Below are 22,215 nucleotides of genomic sequence, written 5' to 3' on the forward strand. Positions count from 1 at the left end.
TTCTAAAATTATAAAAACAAACATGTTTAATATATAAATGTGTGTGTATAAAAGCTTAAAATGACGTAGTTTTGGTCGGTTCGATTATTACAGTTATTTTTTGTTAAAAACGATAACCGAACCGAATATTCAAAAATTTAAAAATTCTGACCGTAACCGAACAATATTTTCAAATTATATTTCGGTTTGATTCAGTTATTCGGTTTCAACCGTTTAATGTTCACTCCTACTAATATTGCGTTACCCGTGGTATATTTAATGATATAAAAAAATAATAAAAAAATTTATTATCGTAAATACTTGTTGATATAAGGAATAAATTTTGTTAAAAGAACGACTCAGCTCAAGCAAACGAAAGTCCAGCCTAAAAGAAATATATAAAACGCGGAAATGAAAGTCGTTTCATAAACATCTTATTCGCTCTTTTATCTTGAAACGATGGGGTTTAATTAGTTAAAGCTTAAACCCTAGCTACTCTTCTTCCTGCGAATATTTTGTTGCAGATTGTGAATTTTTGTTAGCTGAAAATCAAAGAAAAACAATGCATAATCAGCAACAACAACACAGTAACTGTAATGGCACTGCTCCTATCACTTCTCAACAGGTACATGACCCATCTCTATACAAAACTAATTGCAATTTGCCATTATTGTGCGAAAAGACCTAACAAATTGTTTCGTTTATTTAGATTTTTGCAGCAAATCCTGCACTAGCAAATTTATGCAATTTGTTAACAAATTCTATGCCTATGCCAATGCAAATGCAAATGCAAATGCAACCTCAACTGCCTCCGGTTCCTTTCAATAATTCCAATATGTATCAACCTCCTGCTTTTGCTAATCCTCATATGTTTGTCAATCAGTTCAATCCGCAATGCCCGCCTTTTCCCTTTAATTTCTCCAATTTCCCTCAAAATATGGCTACTCCTAATTTACACAATCCGTATTCGGGTTTGCCTATTCAAAATCCCAACTTCTTTGCTCTTGGAAACCAACCCAACCCAACTCAGCAATTAAATGGAAGCATGTCCCAAATGCCGCCTATGCATAACTCGCAGCATGCTGCCTCGTTTAACCACCAGGTAACCTACATTTCAATTTCGAAAGATTGATCATATGTAGCTTCATTTAAATGGCCATGCTGTGAGTAACAAATGTAATTTACTATTTTATTTATGCCTATGTTATAGCGGTTAATTTGTGCTTATGTCATATGCATGCTCAAGCTACTTGTTGCCATTTTGTATCTAATCTGCCCGTCCTTGACGTATGACATTTAGATATTAGCTCTCACTGACGGATCTCAAACATATTGTTGTCCTTCAAATTACATGCCATTATAATCACATCTTATCATGTTATCTTGCTATAAATAAAATGCTCTATGGTTTTGTCGTCTAATGAATTGCTGTCTGTAATTCTGATAAATCAGCAATTAGCTATCACATAGAAATTTAAGATTCGAGGCAATTAACAACCTTTTGATTCCGACAAACTTCAGATTAAAGATAATGCTAATCAATTCTTTTGCTGTTGCTTCTAATACCTTGCTTTGTTTTTCCTTTTTTGCCAACTATGCTGTAATTATCTGTCTTAGGCGCTTATTTCTTGGTATGCTGCAACTACTGGCCGATTTATGTTTTCCCTTGTTGCAGGATTATCCTATTAATAATGGTCAGAATACTGCATCCAGTTCCAATTGGAAGAAATTTCCAAACAAAGACTTCAAAGATAATCAAAAGCAAGAGGCGTCACCACCGGGGTGCATAGTTCAATCCTGCTTTTGGGTTCTAGTCTACTAATAGCTTTGCATCTATTTCTTCTAATCATGTTAACCTTAATTTCTGCAGACACTACAAGACTCAATTTCAGCATATGAATAACGGAAAGAGGAAGTTTGGCGAGCACAGGGGTAAAGGTATGTGTCTCACGATTAACATTCTAGTAGTCGATATATAATTTTTGTTTATATTAAAGCTGGCATGTTGAGGGCCATCCACAACAATAGTCCTCATCTATTATACTATCTCATTTGTGTACATGTCTTTAACCTTGTATACATGGCGAGATAAGTAGGGAAAACATGTAGAAAGAAATATACGATCCTGTCCCGTGACTTTGATTTCTCCAATGTTGCTTGCATATCCAAATCTCTGAAAGTCTGATCCAGAATTGCTCTTCTGAATTGTTATAAAACGAGCCTTCTGGAAACGTTGATAAAGCATGTTGGATTTCACCCATTTCGCCAGAAAATCGTTCTCTTTCCTTGGAATTATTTTCTCTGTAAAGGAACACGGAGAGCTTGAGGAGTGATAAGCATATGCATACTTGCTATAAAACCCTTGAAACCCATCAGTAATGTCTTTTTTGATTATTTTTCATAAAGGTCCAGCTTATGATACAAAACCTTCCCTCTATTTCTGTCTTTCCATGTCATAGTTCATAAATGTCCAGCTTATTGTTCCACTTTTCCCACGCTCTACTTTTAGGATAATGAATAAACAATGAAGCTAATTCTCAACTCCTATGGCTCACATGACTCGGTTTTTGTTGTATGATTTATACATTTTTATCTTAAAACTCAACAGGGAACGGCTATGAGAGGGAGCCAAAATTCAGGCCCAATAATAATTCTAGTGATGTGACTAAGCAAGTAAAGGAACCGAAAAGGTAATTTCTGCTTTATTTATCTTTTAAACTAAAAGATTACTTTACCGATTGATGCAATTATTTAATTCGCTTGATCTCTTAGTATTTCTTGTACTTCTTAAAGATGTAAACAATGCGTTTAGAGAGGAATAAGTCTTGCTTGTAGGGGATCCTCTTAGATTTAAATAGACTAAAATTGGAGGTATCTTTGAATTGTGCAGTTTTCTTTTCAATTATGCCTTTGTTTTTCTTTATATTCAAGAAAGTAGATAGACAATTTCTAAAATGGAACAAAATGTGAAGCTGTTAGGTTTTAATTTTTATAATTTTAAGCTAATCCTAATGTATCTTTTGGGGTCTTATTTTTTAATCTTTTTATATTGTTTAGAAGACTTTATGATTTGGACTACGTATCACTGAAGTAATTACTCAAACAGTTAAGTTTTGAGCTAATTTGAACTTTAGTGGCTTTACCTGGGAATTTTGTCTTTGGGTTCAATTTTCCAGCATTAATCATGGAATTCTTGGAGTACAAACTAATAGGACTTAATTTTTAGAACTCTTTGTCTCTACTTCTTATAGGGCTGCATTGTATCAAATGCGTGTGAAAGAACTGGTTAAGTTTTTATTCCTTATGAAAAATAGAAAAACAGTTAAAGCCAAAATACGTATGCCAGTTGCTCTTGAAAATTGAGAAGAAAAATATTTTCAAACTTCTCCTGGTTGTTATGCATCTTTAAGGATAGGTTTAATCACCCAAAAAACCCTGACCTTTTAGCCCCTTCTCACTTGCACCCTGACGTTGCAATTTTGTCTATATCACCCTAATTCGCACCTTTCGTTTCCAATTACACCCTAAAAACTGAATTAACCCTTTTTCACTAGAAAAAAAGTCTATTTAATCCTTCACTTTGTGTATAAATTGTCATTTTGATCCTTCACTTTTAGTATATTAAATACTTTTTAGAAAATAAATTAAAAATGAAGAATCAAATTGACATCTTTTCTAGTGCAAAAAAGGTTAATTTAGTTTTTTTAGGGTGTAATTGGAAACGAAAGGTGCGAATTAGGGTGATATAGACAAAATTGCAACGTCAGGGTGCAAGTGAAAAAGGGCTAAAAGGTCGGGATTTTTTTGGTGATTAAGCCTTAAGGATATACAATATGCATTGTTATATGTAAAGTTGTTTATTTCTGAGATTGCATACTCATTGTGATTCTGTTGTTGCTCATACGATGTCAAATTTATAAACCTAGCATTCTCCATGGATCTTTTATTACACTTTTATTTGTCGAAATTGATTTTCTAATTTCTTTTCTTAATAAGGTCTATTGCAAGGATCTATACGGAACAAGAAATCAAACAATGGTGTGAAGAGCGTAAGAAAAACTTCCCCTCAAAAGCTAACTTGAAGAAGGTATGGTTTCCTACTTTACCTGCATTTGGTATTACTATATCAAAATGGTATCCTAATGGCCAACTTACCTCATACAGAGGGAGATACTAACAGACTCTGGGGTCATTGATAAGGAAGCTAAACTTCGTCGAGAGGTACTCTTCATAGGCATGCATATAATTTATGGATTATTGCTGCAAGGAAAACTTATAAATCCTTTTGAGATTTGGTCAAATTTATGGGTTACTCGTGATTTACTAAGAGTCAGTTAGCTCTTAGCATTTGATTCCATTTATAGGTACCTCAATTTATCTGTTTTTTCATTAATTGATTTGGTAAAATGGTTTATTGTTGAAATAAAGCTCAAGTTGGTCTTTAAACTTATTTTCTTTCCTAAAATATTTATTGGTGATGAGAAAAATTAATTAAGAAGAGATAAGTGCTAGGACCCCCTAAATTTTGGTCATATTTATTGGTTCATTACTGAATTTGTGAAATTGAATTACTTCCCCATAAGTTTCACCGATGTTGATGTCATCGAGGACTTGATTAACAAAAATAAACGTAAATTTAGTTTCTAAAATTATTTTTATATATATTGGTCCATAATTTAAAAAAATAGATACAGTAGTAAATTATAATAAATTTAAGGCTTAATTACTTAAAAAAACCCCACCTTGAACTTTTTTTTCGTTTGTACCCTGACCTTGTAAAAAAGTCATTTGTACCTAATTTTGGGTTTTTAGGTTTCATCTGTACCCAAAAGTACTAAAATTGCCTCTTTTCACTTGAAAAAAGTTTAATATAATCCTTTAATTTATCTTTATATACTAATTCAGTAATTAGATGTATGATATATATTTTTTTTAATTGTTTTTAATTTTTTCATCATTTAATTCATTAAATTGTCAATTATATTATTGTATTGGGTAGAGATTTTCCTAAAAACCCAAAATTGGGTACAAATGATTTTTTTACAAGGTCAGGGTATAAACGAAATAAGTACTTCAAAAGAATCCAATTAATTATCTAATAAATTTAATAATCTAATAAATAAGTACTTCAAAAGAATCCAATTAATTATGTTTATGGTGTCTATAAGATGATCATATCATATTTGGGGAAATCTGCAAAAAGAATTGGATCAATACATGCCTAATGCTTATGTTTTGGTGTTCATCTCTAAGAATGTTGACCAATGCTAGTGCATATTGGCAAGCTGCTAAGAATGTGAACTCTTTTGAGCTCCTAAACATATGAATTTATTGAACTGCTGAATATAAGTATTTGCTAATTTACTTTATTCAGTAAATGCCAGGCTTAGTTGAACTAAGTTGACTGATTTTGTAATTCAAAAAAAAAAAAAGTTGATTGATTTTATTTATGAGTGGAAGTGCTTTATATTTGTATTTCACTTTTTGCCGGAAACTTTGAATGCAGCAACTTAAAGAGATTCTGGCAAAGCAAGCTGAGTTGGGAGTTGAAGTTGCAGAAATACCATCACACTACCTATTAGATTCCGAGAAACAGGTAAATGAAAAGGAAGACAAAAGGTGTATGTCAAAACGGGGGAGATTCCGAAAGAAGCATGATAGAAGAGGAAGACATAACAAAAAGGATAAGTTAGCAGACAAGGATTCGTCCAACATTAATTCATTCAGCCAGCGGAAACCAACACTCTTGCAGAAACTTCTGAGTGCAGATGTAAGGAAAGATAAACTCCGCTTGCTGCAGGTTTTTAGGTTCATGGTTATCAACTCTTTCTTTGATGATTACCCAGAGAACACTCTGAAATTTGATTCAGTGTCTGTTAAGGAAGATGAAGTAGTTGCAGAAGAGCCATCAATTGCAGGGAAGGATATTTCTAACGTTAGCGACAAAACAAGAGTCGAAAATGCTTGTATTGTTGGTGATAATGACGATAGTGATAAGCATGAGGTTCAAGTAGATGAAGGGACATGTTTTGTCCGAGGAAAAAGTCATGTGGATCAAAATGACATCAAGGAAGAAGAAGGAGAAATCATCGACTAAGATTGCTTCTTCCTTTCAGTTTTTTTTGGTTGTGTTTGGTGTTCATAAGTTATATGTATGTTCTATTGCTTTGGTATTATAAATATCCTGATTCTGAATTTTTATAATCTTAAGTTTACTATTTTCTCATTTAACTTCAAAAAGTCCAACTCATGGTTATTCTTTATAGGGTTAATTACATATAAAATCACCACCTTTACACGAAATTGCAAAAATAACACGACCTTTAAAACGTGGCAATTCAGGGCACCACCTTTCATTTCTTTTCAAAAACAACATGAGCACATTTTTAGTGACATTTTTGCTGACGTGGCATGACACGTGACACTCACATTGGGTGTCCAAGTCAGCAAACTTTTATCTAAAAACGTGCCCATGTTATTTTTGAAAATAAATGAAAGGTGATGCCCTGAATTGACACGTTTTAAAGGTCGTGTTATTTTTGAAAAATCGTGTAAAGGTGATGATTTTATATGTAATTAACCCTTCTTTATAAGATTGAATTGAATGTCAGTAAATTTTGGTTGTTAAAGATAGGTAAAAATTGAGGTCAAAAGGCTAAATCAAAGTAACAATAATAATTATAAGAGCATTTATAAGGGACTCTTTATTTTAAAGAGTGAAATCACAAAATGTTACTTCAACAAATTAAAAATAAAGTGTGAGTTTAACTCTACATATGTGGAAAGTCAAACCAACTCTCTATATTTAAAAACACATGTATTTATCACTTTTCTCTCCCATTCCCTTATTTGCAGGAGAAAGAAATTTATATTTCAACTATATATTTCGTTATTGATTATTCAAGTTCCAATTACGACAGAAATATGTTTATTCTAAGAACAAATGATCACTTTATCTCCTTAACTTGGCACAAAGTATCAAAAAAATTCAAAATTATAAAACCGTATCACTTTTATCCTGAACTTGGCAAAACCGGCTCAAAACACCCCCTTATGCTGACGTGTCACCATAATTGAAGAGTGAGTTTCTAATTAATCTATTTAATACTAATTAATCACAATTAAACCCTAATCAATTTAAGAGTCATTTTGAACTCTTTTTCAAATTTTTTTATATTTTTTTTCAGTTCCGGCGAGAAGGAGGAGCCTCCCCGCCGGAATAGAGGAGCCTGCTCCTCTTCTCACTCAGAGCTCTGCTTCTCGCCAAAACGAGGAGCAGATTTGCTCCTCGTTTTGACGAAGAGCAATGATGAACACACCCTGGGTTTGTTCGTCAATTTGATGAACAGTCCCACCGGGTCCGTTGCGAGCGGGGCAATTTTTAATTCCGAGGGTTTTTTAACGGTTTTTCATTTTATAAAATTATTGATATTTATATAAATTAAATAAAATTTTTATTTTTTTATGTTAAAAATTCAAAATTTGGGAGTTAATTAGTTATTTTAAATTTTAAATTAAAGAGATTAAATTATTTTTTTTCTAATTATTAGGTATTAATTTAAAATATTACAAAAAATTAGGATCATTTTAAACTTTTTTTCATCAAAACCACCTTGGAAAACTTATCAAACCGGAGAGTACCAAGAGAGAGTGGGCGGTGTTTTTGACCCGATTTTGTGAAGTTCAGGATAAAAGTAATTCTTTTTTCCTATTTTTAACGTTTCTGATACTTTATACCAAAGTGAGGGGGTAAAATGCCTCATTCAACGTCATTGTTTGGCAAATATTGTTTTTAAAGAACGTAATTAGAACATCTTATTCAATTTTAGAAACTAGAGTTGGATTTTGTAGATTTTTTCAAGTATTTTGATTTTTGATTCCGGCTGTCAACGGTGAATTTTGTCTTCTTGTTTTTGAATGGAAGGCAACATTTAAATTTCGAGAAAAACCCCAGAAAAGTACCATTGTCTTTTAGATTACTTTTAATCATTTTGGTTATATTTTCCTATTGAATAATTTTTTTTTTCGTTTTCTCTGGAATGTTTTTTATTCTGTTCTTGTTTTTAATTATTTAGATGGGTTTTACTAATTATGTAAAGAAAGACTTTGGGTTTGTCAACTATTGTTGCCTTAAGTTCAGCATACTATTAAGATATAATGATTTATGAATTTCCTTGAGATGTTTCTGAAACAATACTTAGAGCCCGTTTGGATCAATTTTAGTGTAGAATTTGTTTTAATTCATTTCATTTCTAAATAAATTCTACATGATAATCACCTTAAAAATAAACTTTTATATTTAATTTTTCGAATTTTAAATATAAAAATAACATTAAATTAAGTGAAATAAATTGAATATTGTATTTTGAGTATAAAAATAAATTTAAATTGTAAAAAATCATTTGAACCAAACACATATCTTGTAGATATTTAATTGAATTCCATAAAAATTATAAAATTCATTTGAACCAAACAGACCCTTAAAGATATCGATTGTGATGACTACTATATATTGGGATGACCTTTTTGGTGAAAATGGAGCAACTCTTGAAAGGTTGCAAATGATTGATGAACAGGCTTTCCACAAATACACACCATTTTTCTAATATTCACATCTTGATTGAAATGTTATCTATACCTTGTCTTGCTGATGAAGCTTCTCAAACATTTGAAAGAGCTGTAGCTCGAGGTACAATTGTGGCTTAGTCTGTCGGCATGGTCTTAGAAAGGCGTCTCACTCAGAGACATTTGAGAATCCCAATTCCCAGGGGACTATTTTAATGTTGTTCAAATAATAAAAGAAATTAAAGAGTCGGGTATAGTTTAAATTGGGAGTGGCTCCCCTGAAATTTAAAACTTTCTCCATTTCCCTCAATCCACTAAGATGGATGACACATAATCAAAATGATAAAAATATTATTACATTAAATTAAATTTGCTCATGTGTCATCCGTTTAAGTGGACTTGAGGGAAATTGAGGGATAATGAAATTGAGGGGAGCGATTCCCGTTTAAATTTACATTTAAAGATGTTATTTATTTAGTTAAAAATGCTCATTGTAATAGAGGGCATTGCTGGAGATGCTCTAATATTACTACATGTTGAATATAATGAGCCAAAATTGTATCTTTTTCATGAGGAAATTATGTTGAGTAGGTAATTTGTAAAAACTAATCTTACCTGGAATTAGTTAAATTGCAAACCTACGTACTCATTATTTTATTTACTAGGATCATTTTTAAAATACACTTAAGTTTACTTCTTTTATATCTTTGTTTGCACTAGTCCAAAAGTAGGCCTAATCTAGATTATGGACCTATTTGCTGAAGAATAACAAGCCCAGTTTGAAGAGAAAGAAGAGCTTCTAGAAGGCCCACATTTGAATAGAAGACGCATTAAAAGAAGATGGGTTAGAATATGTTTCTATTATGTATATCAATAAAGAGTTATACTCTTAGTAGGTTTAAGAATCTTAGTCTAGTTAGGATTATTATGGTTATAAATAGCCGAGCTACCATTGTAATCAGTATACGCATGTTTTTATCAAACAAACAACAAGCTCATGTTTTTTTTTATCCCAAGCTCCAGATTTATCTTAATTTAGGGGTAGTTTTGATATCATTCTCGCTTGAACCTTTATTGTTCCCAAAATCGATCCTGGTAGCATTAGTTTAGAAGGTTACTTTAATCACACCATATGATTATCACTTGTGCGAAATCCGTTTAAAGCATAAAACCATGAAGAACCCATTAAATAATACAAAGATTCGAGTTCGGAATAATTTCCAGCAAACATCTTTTGGCGACTCCACTAGAGAGACTATTTTTATGGTTGGCACAAAGAATGGGCTTTCAAAAGACGATTATAGGTATACTCGGTCCACCAACCGATTTTTAATCGAAAATATCTGTCACGACCCATTTTCATGAATCGTGACCGGCACCAAAACCCGTAGCAAGCCTTGCGGATAACCACCTTAAACAGTTAAAACAATGTACCTGCAGAAAACCACATGCTCCGGGGCAGCCGAGACTTCAGCATAGTCTAGCAGTACATATAAACAACATATATTTAAAGTACGCTTATCTCAAATAATCTCAACAGCATGGTAATATATATAATACCATAAACACTGTAATCATGCCAAATCTGATAATATAATAGTTGAACCAATCCAACAAACAATAGTCTAAACTATAAAGTATAAGACTAAGACATAAATACTGATACTACTACTGCGGTCTAAGAGTTTAAAACAGTTCGACTATAAAGCACCTCCGAGAATGAAGAAACGGAGATCGACCAATGCTCAAATCATAAACCTGGAAAATTTAGGAAAACAACGGGGTCAGATTTACTGAGTAAAGTTTACATAACCATTTATATTTATTAAGTTGAAAATCTTTAAAAACGTTTGATAAAACATTTTCATTATGGATTATTAATGAAACCCTAAACCACAATTCTAAATCCATTGTCGTGTCGGTGAGACGTATCTCAATAACCGATCCCCGAATATCACTTAATAAATAGTGAGTCCAGGAGACGTATCTTCCACCGGTGCCCTCACTAAGGTGAGACGTATCTCAAACCTACCTCAATACCATAATCATTACCGATACGCACGCAGTCCCGATGATGCCCATCGAGTAGCACGTTCCAAATCAAGTCCACAATGCCGAAAAACAGTTCAAAAGCTGCTTATAAATATATATATACAAAATATAATAATTTCTCAATAAAGAGGTAAATAGAGATATAAACTCACTGCTTGCTAAATCCACGTGATCCTGACAAGCACCTAACTCTGATTCGCCTCTGAAGTACGAACAGTCGACGAGTCTAAATAAAATATTAAAATTATAATTAAAATCAGACCCAAACTCTAAAGAGTACTTGACACCACATAGGACTAGCACAACACAATACCAAGCCACATTGAATAAACACTTATATTAAATGCATTCCAAAAATAACCCAAGTTATAGAGTACAAATCATATAAACATATTTATAATGATTCGTAAAGATAATTTAAATTAACCCAAGTTAAAATCCATATCAGTGAGTCAGCTGAGTTATTAAAAACTACCAAACTTCTTCCCACTTGCTGGGCGACCAAAGTCTAACCCGGTTCAAAGTTTACTAAATTTAGAAACCCGAGTTTATAAATTAAAATACTTGATAAAATAATTATCCTATTTTTTAAAATAGAATTCAATAACTTCAAATCCAAGTAACCCAAGTTACAACTAAAACTTAACCATTTTAAGTTTATAAAAGTTTAGGGACTAAACTGTAATTTAGCCAATTTGATATTCGAAATCAAATTAATTATTCGTTCTCAATTTACTAATTTTTAATTCAAATAAAAGTTCAAAAGTCATCCAATAGATAAAATTTAACTTGAATAAGCTTTTAGAAACTTTAGGGGCTAAATTGCAAATTAGCCAAATTGACATTTCAATTAAGTTTAATTATAATTACCTGAGTAATTATATTAATTTATAAAATATTTAACATACTCAATTTGTCTATCTAAAATCAAATGAGTTCAAGCTATTATCAAAACAAGATTAAAATGTAAAACTAACTTGAATAATTCAATTGATTTAAGTAAAACAATATAAGGATCATTTTGGTCATTTGACCATCCCCTTCAACATGATACACAGATTTATCAAACTCAAATCCTACACTTTACTGCAATTTCGAATCAACAAACTACGGGGCAACTTCTTAACGGAACCAATCGTGAAACCTTAACCTCAACACGCATCATGACCCTCAAACAATAAACACTGAATCAAGAGCCTAAAAACCAACTACAACATCAAGAACTTCAAGCTAAAGCAACGGCAGAAAACAGAATAAGGTTACGAAGAACCATGCGGCGAAACAAACAGAACAATCGCAAGCCAAGCAAAGTTTAATCCATTAACAATGAATGAATTATGGGTTAATAATCATCTACAACACATATAACACAACCAAGAACCATATAGAATCGACAGTAACTTGCAAGCCAAAACAGGACAATCACAACGTGCAAATACGATGAAACGGCGGCGACTATAAACTATAGAAGTACGTACCATTAGGCGAAAACAAAGATGAAAATTGTAGAGGCGCGAGTCTGCAATCTCAGGGACGAAACGGTACTGATTTCGATCAAGAAACGAAGGAGAACGAATCAATTAATGGAAGTGTTGATTAAAGCTAAAACAAAATATTAAGAACGATTGAACTTACCGGAATAGCAAGGTTTTCGAAGGAATTCAGCAGCGTTTTTCTCAGAGAAACAAACGATTAATGACGGCTAGGATATATTTGAAGTGTGGGAAAGGATTTAGGTCAAAAATTAGGTATAAATACGGATATATTAGGTTAGAAATTAACGGGGAAAAGTGCCCCTCACACAGCCAAGGCAGGTCTCATTCGAGACCAGCAAAATTGCACAGGTCTTGAACGAGACCTGTGCAATTCTCGAACGAGACCAGTGCCAAATGCACAAGTCTCGTTCGAGACCTGGGCTTGTGCATCACGGGTTCGGTTGGGCCTTTGGCCGAACCGAAAGAAGAGAAGAGGAAGATTTTAAAGGGCCTAACCGAACCCAACCCGAACCTAACCAAATCAACTACCCATTTTTTAAAACGACTCTCGAATTATTTATCGGGAATCATCAAAATAAAATAAAATTTTTTTGGGATATTACATTCTCCCCAACTAAATAAAAATTCGACCACGAATTTAAACACAAACAAATAATCATAATAACACACCAAACACAGAAACAATCAATCTTAATTTCGAAAATAGTAATACATGTACCTCAAGGAAAGAGGAAAGGATAATGTTTCCGCATATCGGACTCCGTCTCCGAAGTGCACTCCTCAACAGAATGATTCTGCCACAGAACTTTGACCATTGGAATCTCCTTGTTCCGTAACCTACGCACTTGCGTATCGACGATTTCAACTGGCTGTTCCTCATAGGACAACTCATGGTCAATCTCAACGCTCTGAGGCACAATCACATGCGAAGGATCTGAGATGCACTTCCCCAGCATAGAAACATGAAATACAGGGTGCACTAAAGACATGTCTGCGGCAGAACCAGACGATAAGCCACATTTCCAATCCTCTCTGAAATCTCATAAGGACCAACGTACCTCGGTGCCAACTTCCCCTTGACACCAAAACGAATCACACCTTTCATAGGCGAAACCCGAAGAAACATAAAGTCTCCCACCTGAAACTCGGTGTCTTTTCTCTTCGGATCAGCATAACTCTTATGCCGACTAAAAGCTGTCTCCAATCTCCATTTTATCAACGGTACCTTCTCTGAGGTAACCTGAATAATCTCAGCACCAGACAACTTCCGCTCGCGACCTCTTCTGAGCAGATAGGAGATCGATACTTGCGTCCGTACAAAGCCTCATAAGGTGCCATCTCAATACTCACATGATAACTGTTGTTGTAGGAAGAATCAATCAACGGCAGATGAGTATCCCAGCTACTCTGAAAATCAAGAATGCACATTCTGAGCATATCCTCCAATGTTTGAATAGTCCTATCAGACTGACCGTCAGTCTGAGGATGAAAAGCTGTACTGAAGTCCAAACGAGAACCTAAAGACTCCTGTAACGCTTTCCCGAACCTCGAAGTGAAAACAGAACCTCTGTCAGAAACAATCAAAACTGATACACCATGCAAACTAACAATCCTGTCGATGTACAACTGAGCCAACTTCGAAACAGGATACGAAACTTTGATCGGAAGGAAATGAGCTGACTTAGTCATACGGTCAACTATCACCCAGATGGAATCGTACCCCTGTCGAGTACGTGGTAAACCAACAACAAAGTCCATGGCAATCCGCTCCCACTTCCACTCTGGAATAGGTAGTGGCTGCAGATAGCCAAAAGGTCTCTGATGTTCCAGCTTCACCTGCTAGCAAGTCAGACACTTGGAAACGTACTCTGCAACATCTTTCTTCATTCCGCTCCACCAATACGTACCCTTGAGGTCATGGTACATCTTGGTAGATCCCGGATGAACACTGTAAGCTGATCTATGTGCTTTCTCCAGAATCTGGTCTCTCAAACCATCCAAATCCGGAACACACAGTCTAGAACTAAACCTGAGAACTCCGTCAACAAAAACAAACTCGGAATTCCCATCCAGATGGATCTCATCCATAATCCGTTTCAATCGTGGATCCTCAGCTTGTAAAGCTTTAATCCTATCAATCAAAACCGGCTGCACTTGCAGTTGTGCCAACAGACTACCATTATGAGAAACCTGAAAACCGTAGCCCGAAGCTATCAACCCATGCCACTCTCTAACCATGGGTCTACGCCCAACCTCAGAAATATGGGCCAAACTGCCCGAAGACTTGCGACTCAACGCAACAGCTACCATATTAGCCTTACCAGGATGATACTGAATAGTATAGTCGTAGTCCTTAAGCAACTCTAGCCACCTCCTCTGTCTTAGATTCAACTCTCGCTGATCAAAGATGTACTTCAAACTTTTGTGATCAGTGAAGATCTCGCAAGTTGCACCGTACAAGTAGTGCCTCCAGATCTTCAGAGCAAAAACCACCGCAGCTAACTCCAAGTCATGAGTAGGGTGATTCACCTCATGCTTCTTCAGCTGACGAGAAGCATAGGCGATCACCTGTCCATGTTGCATCAACACGCAACCTAAGCCAATCCGAGAAGCATCGCAGTACGCAGTAAAACCCTCAATGCCAGACGGCAGTGCCAAAACAGAAGCTGTAGTCAGAATCTCCTTCAGCTTCTCAAAACTTGCCTCACACCTTTCAGTTCACTTAAACTTAACACCCTTCTGTGTCAGCTTTGCCAACGGTGCAGATATTCGAGAGAAATCTTGCACGAACCGACGGCAGTAGCCAGCTAACCCAAGAAAACTCCTGATCTCGGTAACTGACCTCGGCCTCTGCCAATCCATAACCGCCTCAATCTTCTTCGGATCAACCTTGATCCCATCCTTCGACATCACATGTCCTAAGAAGGTAACCTATTCCAGCCAAAACTCGCACTTTGAGAACTTAGCATACAATTGATGCTCTCGCCAGGTCTGTAGTATAGTCCTCAAGTGGTAAGCATGCTCCTCCTCACTCCGAGAATAAATCAGGGTGTCATCAATGAAGACGATAACAAACTGATCCAAAAACCACTGAAAACCCGATTCATCATGTCCATAAACGCTGCTGGTGCGTTAGTCAACCCAAATGATATGACAAGAAACTCGAAATACCCATAACGCGTTCTGAAAGCAGTCTTAGGCACATCGACATCCCGAATCCGAAGTTGATGATACCCGGATCTCAAGTCAATCTTGGAAAAGCACTTCGCACCCTGCAACTGATCAAACAAGTCGTCGATGCGAGGAAGAGGATATATGTTCTTGATGGTAGCCTTATTCAACTGCCTATAGTCGATACAAAGCCGAAAGAAACCATCCTTCTTCTTGACAAACATAACTGGAGCACCCCATGGAGAAGTACTTGGTCTGATGAAGCCACTGTCCAACAGTTCTTGTAACTGCTCCTTCAACTCCTTCAGCTCAGCAGGAGCCATCCGATACAACGATATCGAAATAGGACCAGTTCCAGGAACAACGTCAATGCAGAACTCGATATCCCGATCAGGTAGTATTCCATGCAACTCCTCTGGAAAAACGTCAGTGAACTCATTCACTATAGGGACAGTGTTCATACTGCCCACCTCAGCATCCATATCTCGAACAACAGCTAAGAAAGCTTGACAACTCTTACTCATCATCCGCTTTGCCTTGATCGCAGAAATCAGATTCATAGGTGTTTCCGCCTTCTCCCCTTGAAAAGAAAAAGGGTAGATCACCTGGAATACAAAACTCAACCGACTTCCCTCGATAATCGATCGAAGCATAATGGCGTGCCAGCCAATCCATCCCCAAAATCACGTCAAATGATAGTACATCCAACACAACCAAATCAGCACGCAAGTCTCTTCCATGGATAACCACGGAACACGATGGATACACAACGTCCACCACCACACAGTCAGATAAGGGAGTAGAAACAGATAAAGGTTCACACAAACTTGTCGGTGTTACACCCAACTTAGCAGCAAAACAAGTAGACACAAAGGAATGGGTTGCACCCGCATCAAATAAAACAAGAGCATCTACAAAAGCAATCTGAATAGTACCTTGCACCACTGCGTTAGATGCGAGAGCATCCTGAGGAGTCAAGGCGAAAACTCTGGCCTGACCCTGACTCTGCTGCTGAGAATTCTGTCCAGTACCACAGCTGCTAGAACCTCTACCACCGTTGCCACAGCCTCCAAAACCACGCCTTCCAGAACCTCGGCCCCGCTGGTCACCAAAAGAAGCGGCAGGTTGAGCAAACCCCGCCGGTGCAGATAACGCTGGTCTCTGACTCTAATAGAATGGCTGAACAACACTAGCTGCCAACATCTGCTGCCCAGATGCTTGACACTCTCTAGAAAAGTGACTCGGCTGGCCACAAGTAAAAAACCCCCTGGTGCTAAACGACACTCGCCTGGATGTCGACGTCTGCAATTCTGGCAGAAAGGAAAACTAGCACCTCCACTATTACCGCGTCCAAAACTGCGGCTGCTACCGCTGTTGTCTGAACTGTAAGTGTAAGGCTAATAACTCTTCTTGACACCCCTCTTCTTGTTCTTGTACTGAGAAGGTGTCAATTGGTAGCTACCACCGCCACTCTGCTGTCCAGGGCCAGATGACTTCTTAGTCTGAGAAGGACCAGAAATCTCCCCAAACTGTAATAACGAACTCTCCATACGCCGAGCACTGTCCACTACGTCTGTAAAGTCTCTGCGTGTCTCAGTCAGCAAGCTCATAAAATCTCGCCCTAAGCCCTTTACGTATCTGTCGTTCACTCTTTGCGATCTGCCTGCAAGTCTGGAGCGAACCGACCCAACCTCACGAACTCCGTTGTGTACTCGAATACTAACCTATCATCCCTAGCAAGCGTAAGCAACCTGTCTCTGTGACCTTCTTTCACTGAGAACGGTAAGAAGAAAGCTCTGAATCTCTCCACAAATTAAGCCCAAGAGATAGTAGCCATGTCAGCATTAACAGATCTACGAAACCAGTCCCCAGCTGAACCCTTCATAGACATCTCAACTAGAACGACGGTCTGACGCTCAGTAGCCTGTAGTCGCCGAGCATTCTGCTCAACCTCCTCGAGAAAATCCAGCGCGTCTCCAGAACCGTCAAACTCAGTTGGCTTCAGCCTCATGTAAGCCAAAACCAAATCCCTGTTAGTGGTTCCAACACCACCAACCGCTGCACCACAAGCCTTTGGTTGCTGTTGCTGAACAATCTGACCCAAAACCGCATACTGATCCTGCATAGCGACCTGTCCCGCTTGCAGCTGAACCTGGTTGAGTTGTAAAGCAGCAACTCCGGCCAGAAAAGTGTTGAAGTCAAAGTCGTCCAACTCAGGTTGTGCCACACCTGGTGCTTGAGCACCCCCTGCAGCACGGCGTCCTACGCCTCTGCCTCTACCTCTGCCAGCTTGGCCTCGGCCACCACGACCTCGACTAGCTCGACCCCGACCAGCTGGGCCTCTGCCTGCTAGTCCTCTACCAACTCGAACCTCTGGTTCATTCTGGTCCACCTCCATAGAGATCGCGTCATCAGCCTCAGCATTTTGCTGAGCCGCAGACGAGTACCCGTATTCATTCTTAAGAATGAAACAAAAATCCTTAATACAAACAAAAATTTAACCATATAATAACAACATAGCGAATCAGCCAACAAGTAATCACCCAAGTGAAAAAACCATATAATTAGCAATAAAGCAAATAAATTCACACGACTAACTCACGACATTCCTATAGGAGTAGGCAGAAAGTTTTGAAAACAAAAGATGACGATAAATCTGAAAAATTTGGGAAAACAACAGGGTCAGATTTACTGAGTAGAGTTTATATAACCATTTACATTTATTAAGTTGAAAACCTATATAAACGTTTAATAAAACATTTTCATTATGGATTATCAATGAAACCCTAAACCACAATTCGAAATCCATTATCGTGTCGATGAGACGTATCTCAATAACCGATCCCCGACTATCACTTAATAAATAGTGAGCCCTGGAGACGTAAGGTGAGACGTATCTCAAACCTACCTCAATACCATAATCATTACCGGTGATCATGTAGTCCCGATGATGCCCATCGAGTAGCACGTTCCAAATCAAATCTACAATGCCGAAAAACAGTTCAAAAGCTGCTTATATACAAAATAAAATAATTGCTCAATAAAGAGGTAAATAGAGATATAAACTCACTACTTGCTAAATCCACATGATCCTGACAAGCACCTAACTCTGGTTCGCCTCTGAAGTACGAACAGTCGACGAGTCTAAATAAAATATTAAAATCATAATTAAAATCAGACCCTAACTCTAAAAAGTACTAGACACCACATAGGACTATCACAACACAATACTAAGCCATATTGAATAAACACTTACATTAAATGCATTCCAAAAATAACCCAAGTTATAGAGTACAAATCATATAAATATATTTATAATGATTCGTAAAGATAATTTAAATAAACCCAAGTTAAAATCAATATCAGTGAGTCAGCCGAATTATTAAAAACTATCAAGTTTCTTCCCACTTGCTGGGCAACCAAAGTCTAACCCGGTTCAAATTTTATTAAATTTAGAAACCCGAGTTTATAAATTAAAATACTTGATAAAATAATTATCCTATTTCTTAAAATAGAATTCAATAACTTCAAATCCAAGAAACCCAAGTTACAACTAAAACTTAACCATTTTAAGTTTATTAAAGTTTAGGGACTAAACTGTAGTTTAGTCAATTTGATATTCGAAATCAAATTAATTATTCATTCTCAATTTACTAATTTATAATTCAAACAAAAGTTCAGAAGTCATCCAATAGATAAAATTTAACTTGAATAAGCTTAAAAACTTTAGGGGCTAAATTGCAAATTAGCCAAATTGACATTTTGATTAAGTTTAAATATAATTACCCGAGTAATTATAATAATTTATAAAATATTTAACATTCTCAATTTGTCTACCTAAAATCAAATGAGTTCAAGCTATTATCAAAACAAGATTAAAATGTAAAACTAACTTGAATAATTCAATTGATTTAAGTAAAACAATGTAAGGATCATTTTGGTCATTTGACCATCCCCTTCAACATGATACACAGATTTATCAAACTCAAATCCTACACTTTACTGCAATTTCGAATCAACAAACTACGGGGCAACTTTTTTTTCGGAACCAATCGTGAAACCTTAACCTCAAGACGCATCATGACCCTCAAACAATAAACACTGAATCAAGGGCCTAAAAACCAACTACAACATCAAGAACATCAAGCAAAAGCAACGGCAGAAAACAGAATAAGGTTACGAAGAACCGTACGGCGAAACGTACGGAACTATCGCAAGATAAGCAAATTTTAATCCATTAATAATGAATGAACCATGGTTTAATGATCATCTACAACACATATAACACAACCAAGAACCATATAGAATCGGCAGTAACTTGCAAGCCAAAACAGAACAACCACAACGTGCAAATACGATGAAACGGCAGCGACTATAACGTATAGAATTACGTACCGTTAGGCAAAAATAAAGATGAAAATTGTAGAGGCGCGAGTCTGAAATCTCAGGGACAAAACAATATTGGTTTCGATCAAGAAACGAAGGAGAACGAATCAATTAAAGGAAGTGTCGATTAAAGCTAAAACAAAATATTAAGAACGATTGAACTTACCGGAATAGCAAGGTTTTTGAAGGAATTCAGCAGCGTCTTTCTCAGAGAAACAAACGATCAATGATGGCTAGGATATATTTGAAGTGTGGGAAAGGATTTAGGTGAAAAATTAGGTATAAATACAGATCTATTAGGTTAGAAATTAACGGGGAAAAGTGCCCCTCACACAGCCAAGCCTGGTCTCGTTCGAGACCAGCAAAATTGCACAGGTCTCGAACGAGACCTGTGCAATTCTCGAACGAGACCAGTGCCAAATGCACAGGTCTCGTTTGAGACATGGGCTTGTGCAGCACGGGTTCGGTTGGGCCTTTGACCCAACTGAAAGAAGAGAAGAGGTTTAAAGGGCCTAACCGAACCGAACGCGAACCTAACCAAATCAAATACCCATTTTTTAATACGACTCTCGAATTATTTATCGGGAATCATCAAAATAAAATAAAAGTTTACGGAATATTACAATATCTATCTATCTGGCGAATCTGATTCAGACATTTTAGTAATAATGGCTAAAGACAAGAACACTCAGCCAGTAACCAAAAGGCCCCTGGTGCCGATCATATCCCTTGGGACGACTGACATTGAATCTGTAGCCAAAGACCTCACCTCAAGCTATGAAGATGAGATAGGCAAATACAACCGGGAAGTGGCTTCAAGCAGACCCTTACTATCCCAGGCCGACTTCTCTTCCATGAGAAACGAGATAGCATTGAAAAACTGGGAAATGTTTGACGGCGTAACAGATGCATAGGGTGATGAGGTTGATGATGGAGGATCATGCAGTCTTCCAAAGAGGAATCAAGGGAGACCTCAATAGCTTGAGAAACACTGTGGCCGATTTAGCAAAGCTCATTTCAGGATCATCGAGCAGGGATACAGGCGAACCGACATGCCTTAATCGAATAAAACTGGATAAAATCAAGGTTACCCGGCCGATCAGATGAAGCAGCCGAATAAACTTGGTATGCAATATGGGACAGACAAGTTTTGGTCCTTATATCAGGGGCATTTTTGTAAAACTCAAAAGTTTTGGCACCTAAACGCACTTTTACCACTTTCGACTTTTTAACTTTCCCAATAAATCTCAAATATTATTTTATGAATATTAAACTCAAAATTTAATATTTCGGGGCTATTAAAATAATTTATTTCAAATATTTTAGCGGTTTTAACCTTTTATTTCATAAAATTACTTACTCGTCCAATAATTCTCAAATTTATTCCATGTAATCAAAATAGTTTATAAGCTCCCCTGGATATTTAAATTCTCACTTTGAACTTAACAATATTTTTCATAGTCCTGGGTACCCAAATGATGATAAAACGAGCGCTTCGATTAGAGCTGAAATGTTTCTGAAAATTATGCACCAATTTTCAATCAGATTTTATGAAATGAAAATCATAAAATAGAAGAGGATGTCGATAGCTTTGATTTGACATAAGTATCGTCGAATTTCGATGTCGGAATAAAAAGATATGAATTTCGGGAGTTCGTCGTACCAAAATTATTATTTTATTATACTTATCCAAAAATTTCCAAAATAATTTCTTATGATTCCCATATTTTTATGAGCTTCCCTAAGTATTTAAATTCTCCATTTAAATTTAATATCACTTCTTATAATCCCTGATGGAATATACAAATAAACCAAGTGAAAATGGAATAACCATAAATCCCACATCGGGTAGGTAAGAAGAAGCAAACAAAGCACGCTACACACATTATAAAAGGGCCACAAACCCATAAGTACAAGACACGCAATCTGAACAAGAAAACATCCCATACGGCAAACCGTTCATCATTGAATCGATACCCAGTACCAACACCTAGTCCCCTAAGTCAATAACCACATCCGACATTCAAATCTATCATTTGGCGCCGTCCATGGGAACTCCCTGAACAAATTTCACTGATCAGATTCAATTATGGCGGATACGAGTAAAGATGTAACGGGACAAGCGACCAAGGAAAAGGGCACCTTGCCCGGCGGTTATGGAGTATTAAACAAAGACAGTCCAAGATCGCTCATAACTCAGGAATTTGGAACTCTGACCCCCACTCCGGGGAACGAACTCGGTCAGGACTTTTAGGAATTCCTGGGATGAACAATGGATGGGGCAATGAGGCGTTTCAGAGAGGAAGTGGCCACGATGGTTGAAGAAGCGACCGAATCATTCAGGTCAAAAACCCCCAACAGCAAAAACCGGAGTGCCATAGAGAAACCGACGAGCGGAACAGAAAAAGGGCCTGACGCAATAGACGACCTGGAGGGAAAGGATCCGGAAGTGATCGCGGTTGAAGACAGCGAGAGGGAAGAAGCGTACCTGCCCGCTCCTAGACGTTTGATAATAGGACCAGACGGCGAGGATTTGAAGGAAGTTTAGAGACTCATATCAGAAGCA

The 22,215-nt window shown here is 36.6% G+C and overlaps 1 protein-coding gene across 1 annotated transcript; it reads left to right on the forward strand.

Annotated features, from left to right (window-relative positions):
- Positions 1–440: 440 nt before the first annotated feature.
- On the forward strand, positions 441–6,205 carry LOC126661424 (uncharacterized). The gene is made up of 8 exons (XM_050355280.2): positions 441–604; positions 689–1,081; positions 1,655–1,761; positions 1,850–1,917; positions 2,588–2,669; positions 3,976–4,066; positions 4,144–4,200; positions 5,486–6,205. Exons 1-8 carry the CDS (start codon positions 542–544, stop codon positions 6,074–6,076), a joined length of 1,452 nt encoding a protein of 483 aa, XP_050211237.1. The 5' UTR covers positions 441–541; the 3' UTR covers positions 6,077–6,205.
- Positions 6,206–22,215: the final 16,010 nt, after the last annotated feature.

The sequence above is a fragment of the Mercurialis annua genome, linkage group LG8 (genome assembly GCF_937616625.2).
Source record: "Mercurialis annua linkage group LG8, ddMerAnnu1.2, whole genome shotgun sequence".
Classification (NCBI taxonomy): Eukaryota; Viridiplantae; Streptophyta; class Magnoliopsida; order Malpighiales; family Euphorbiaceae; genus Mercurialis; species Mercurialis annua.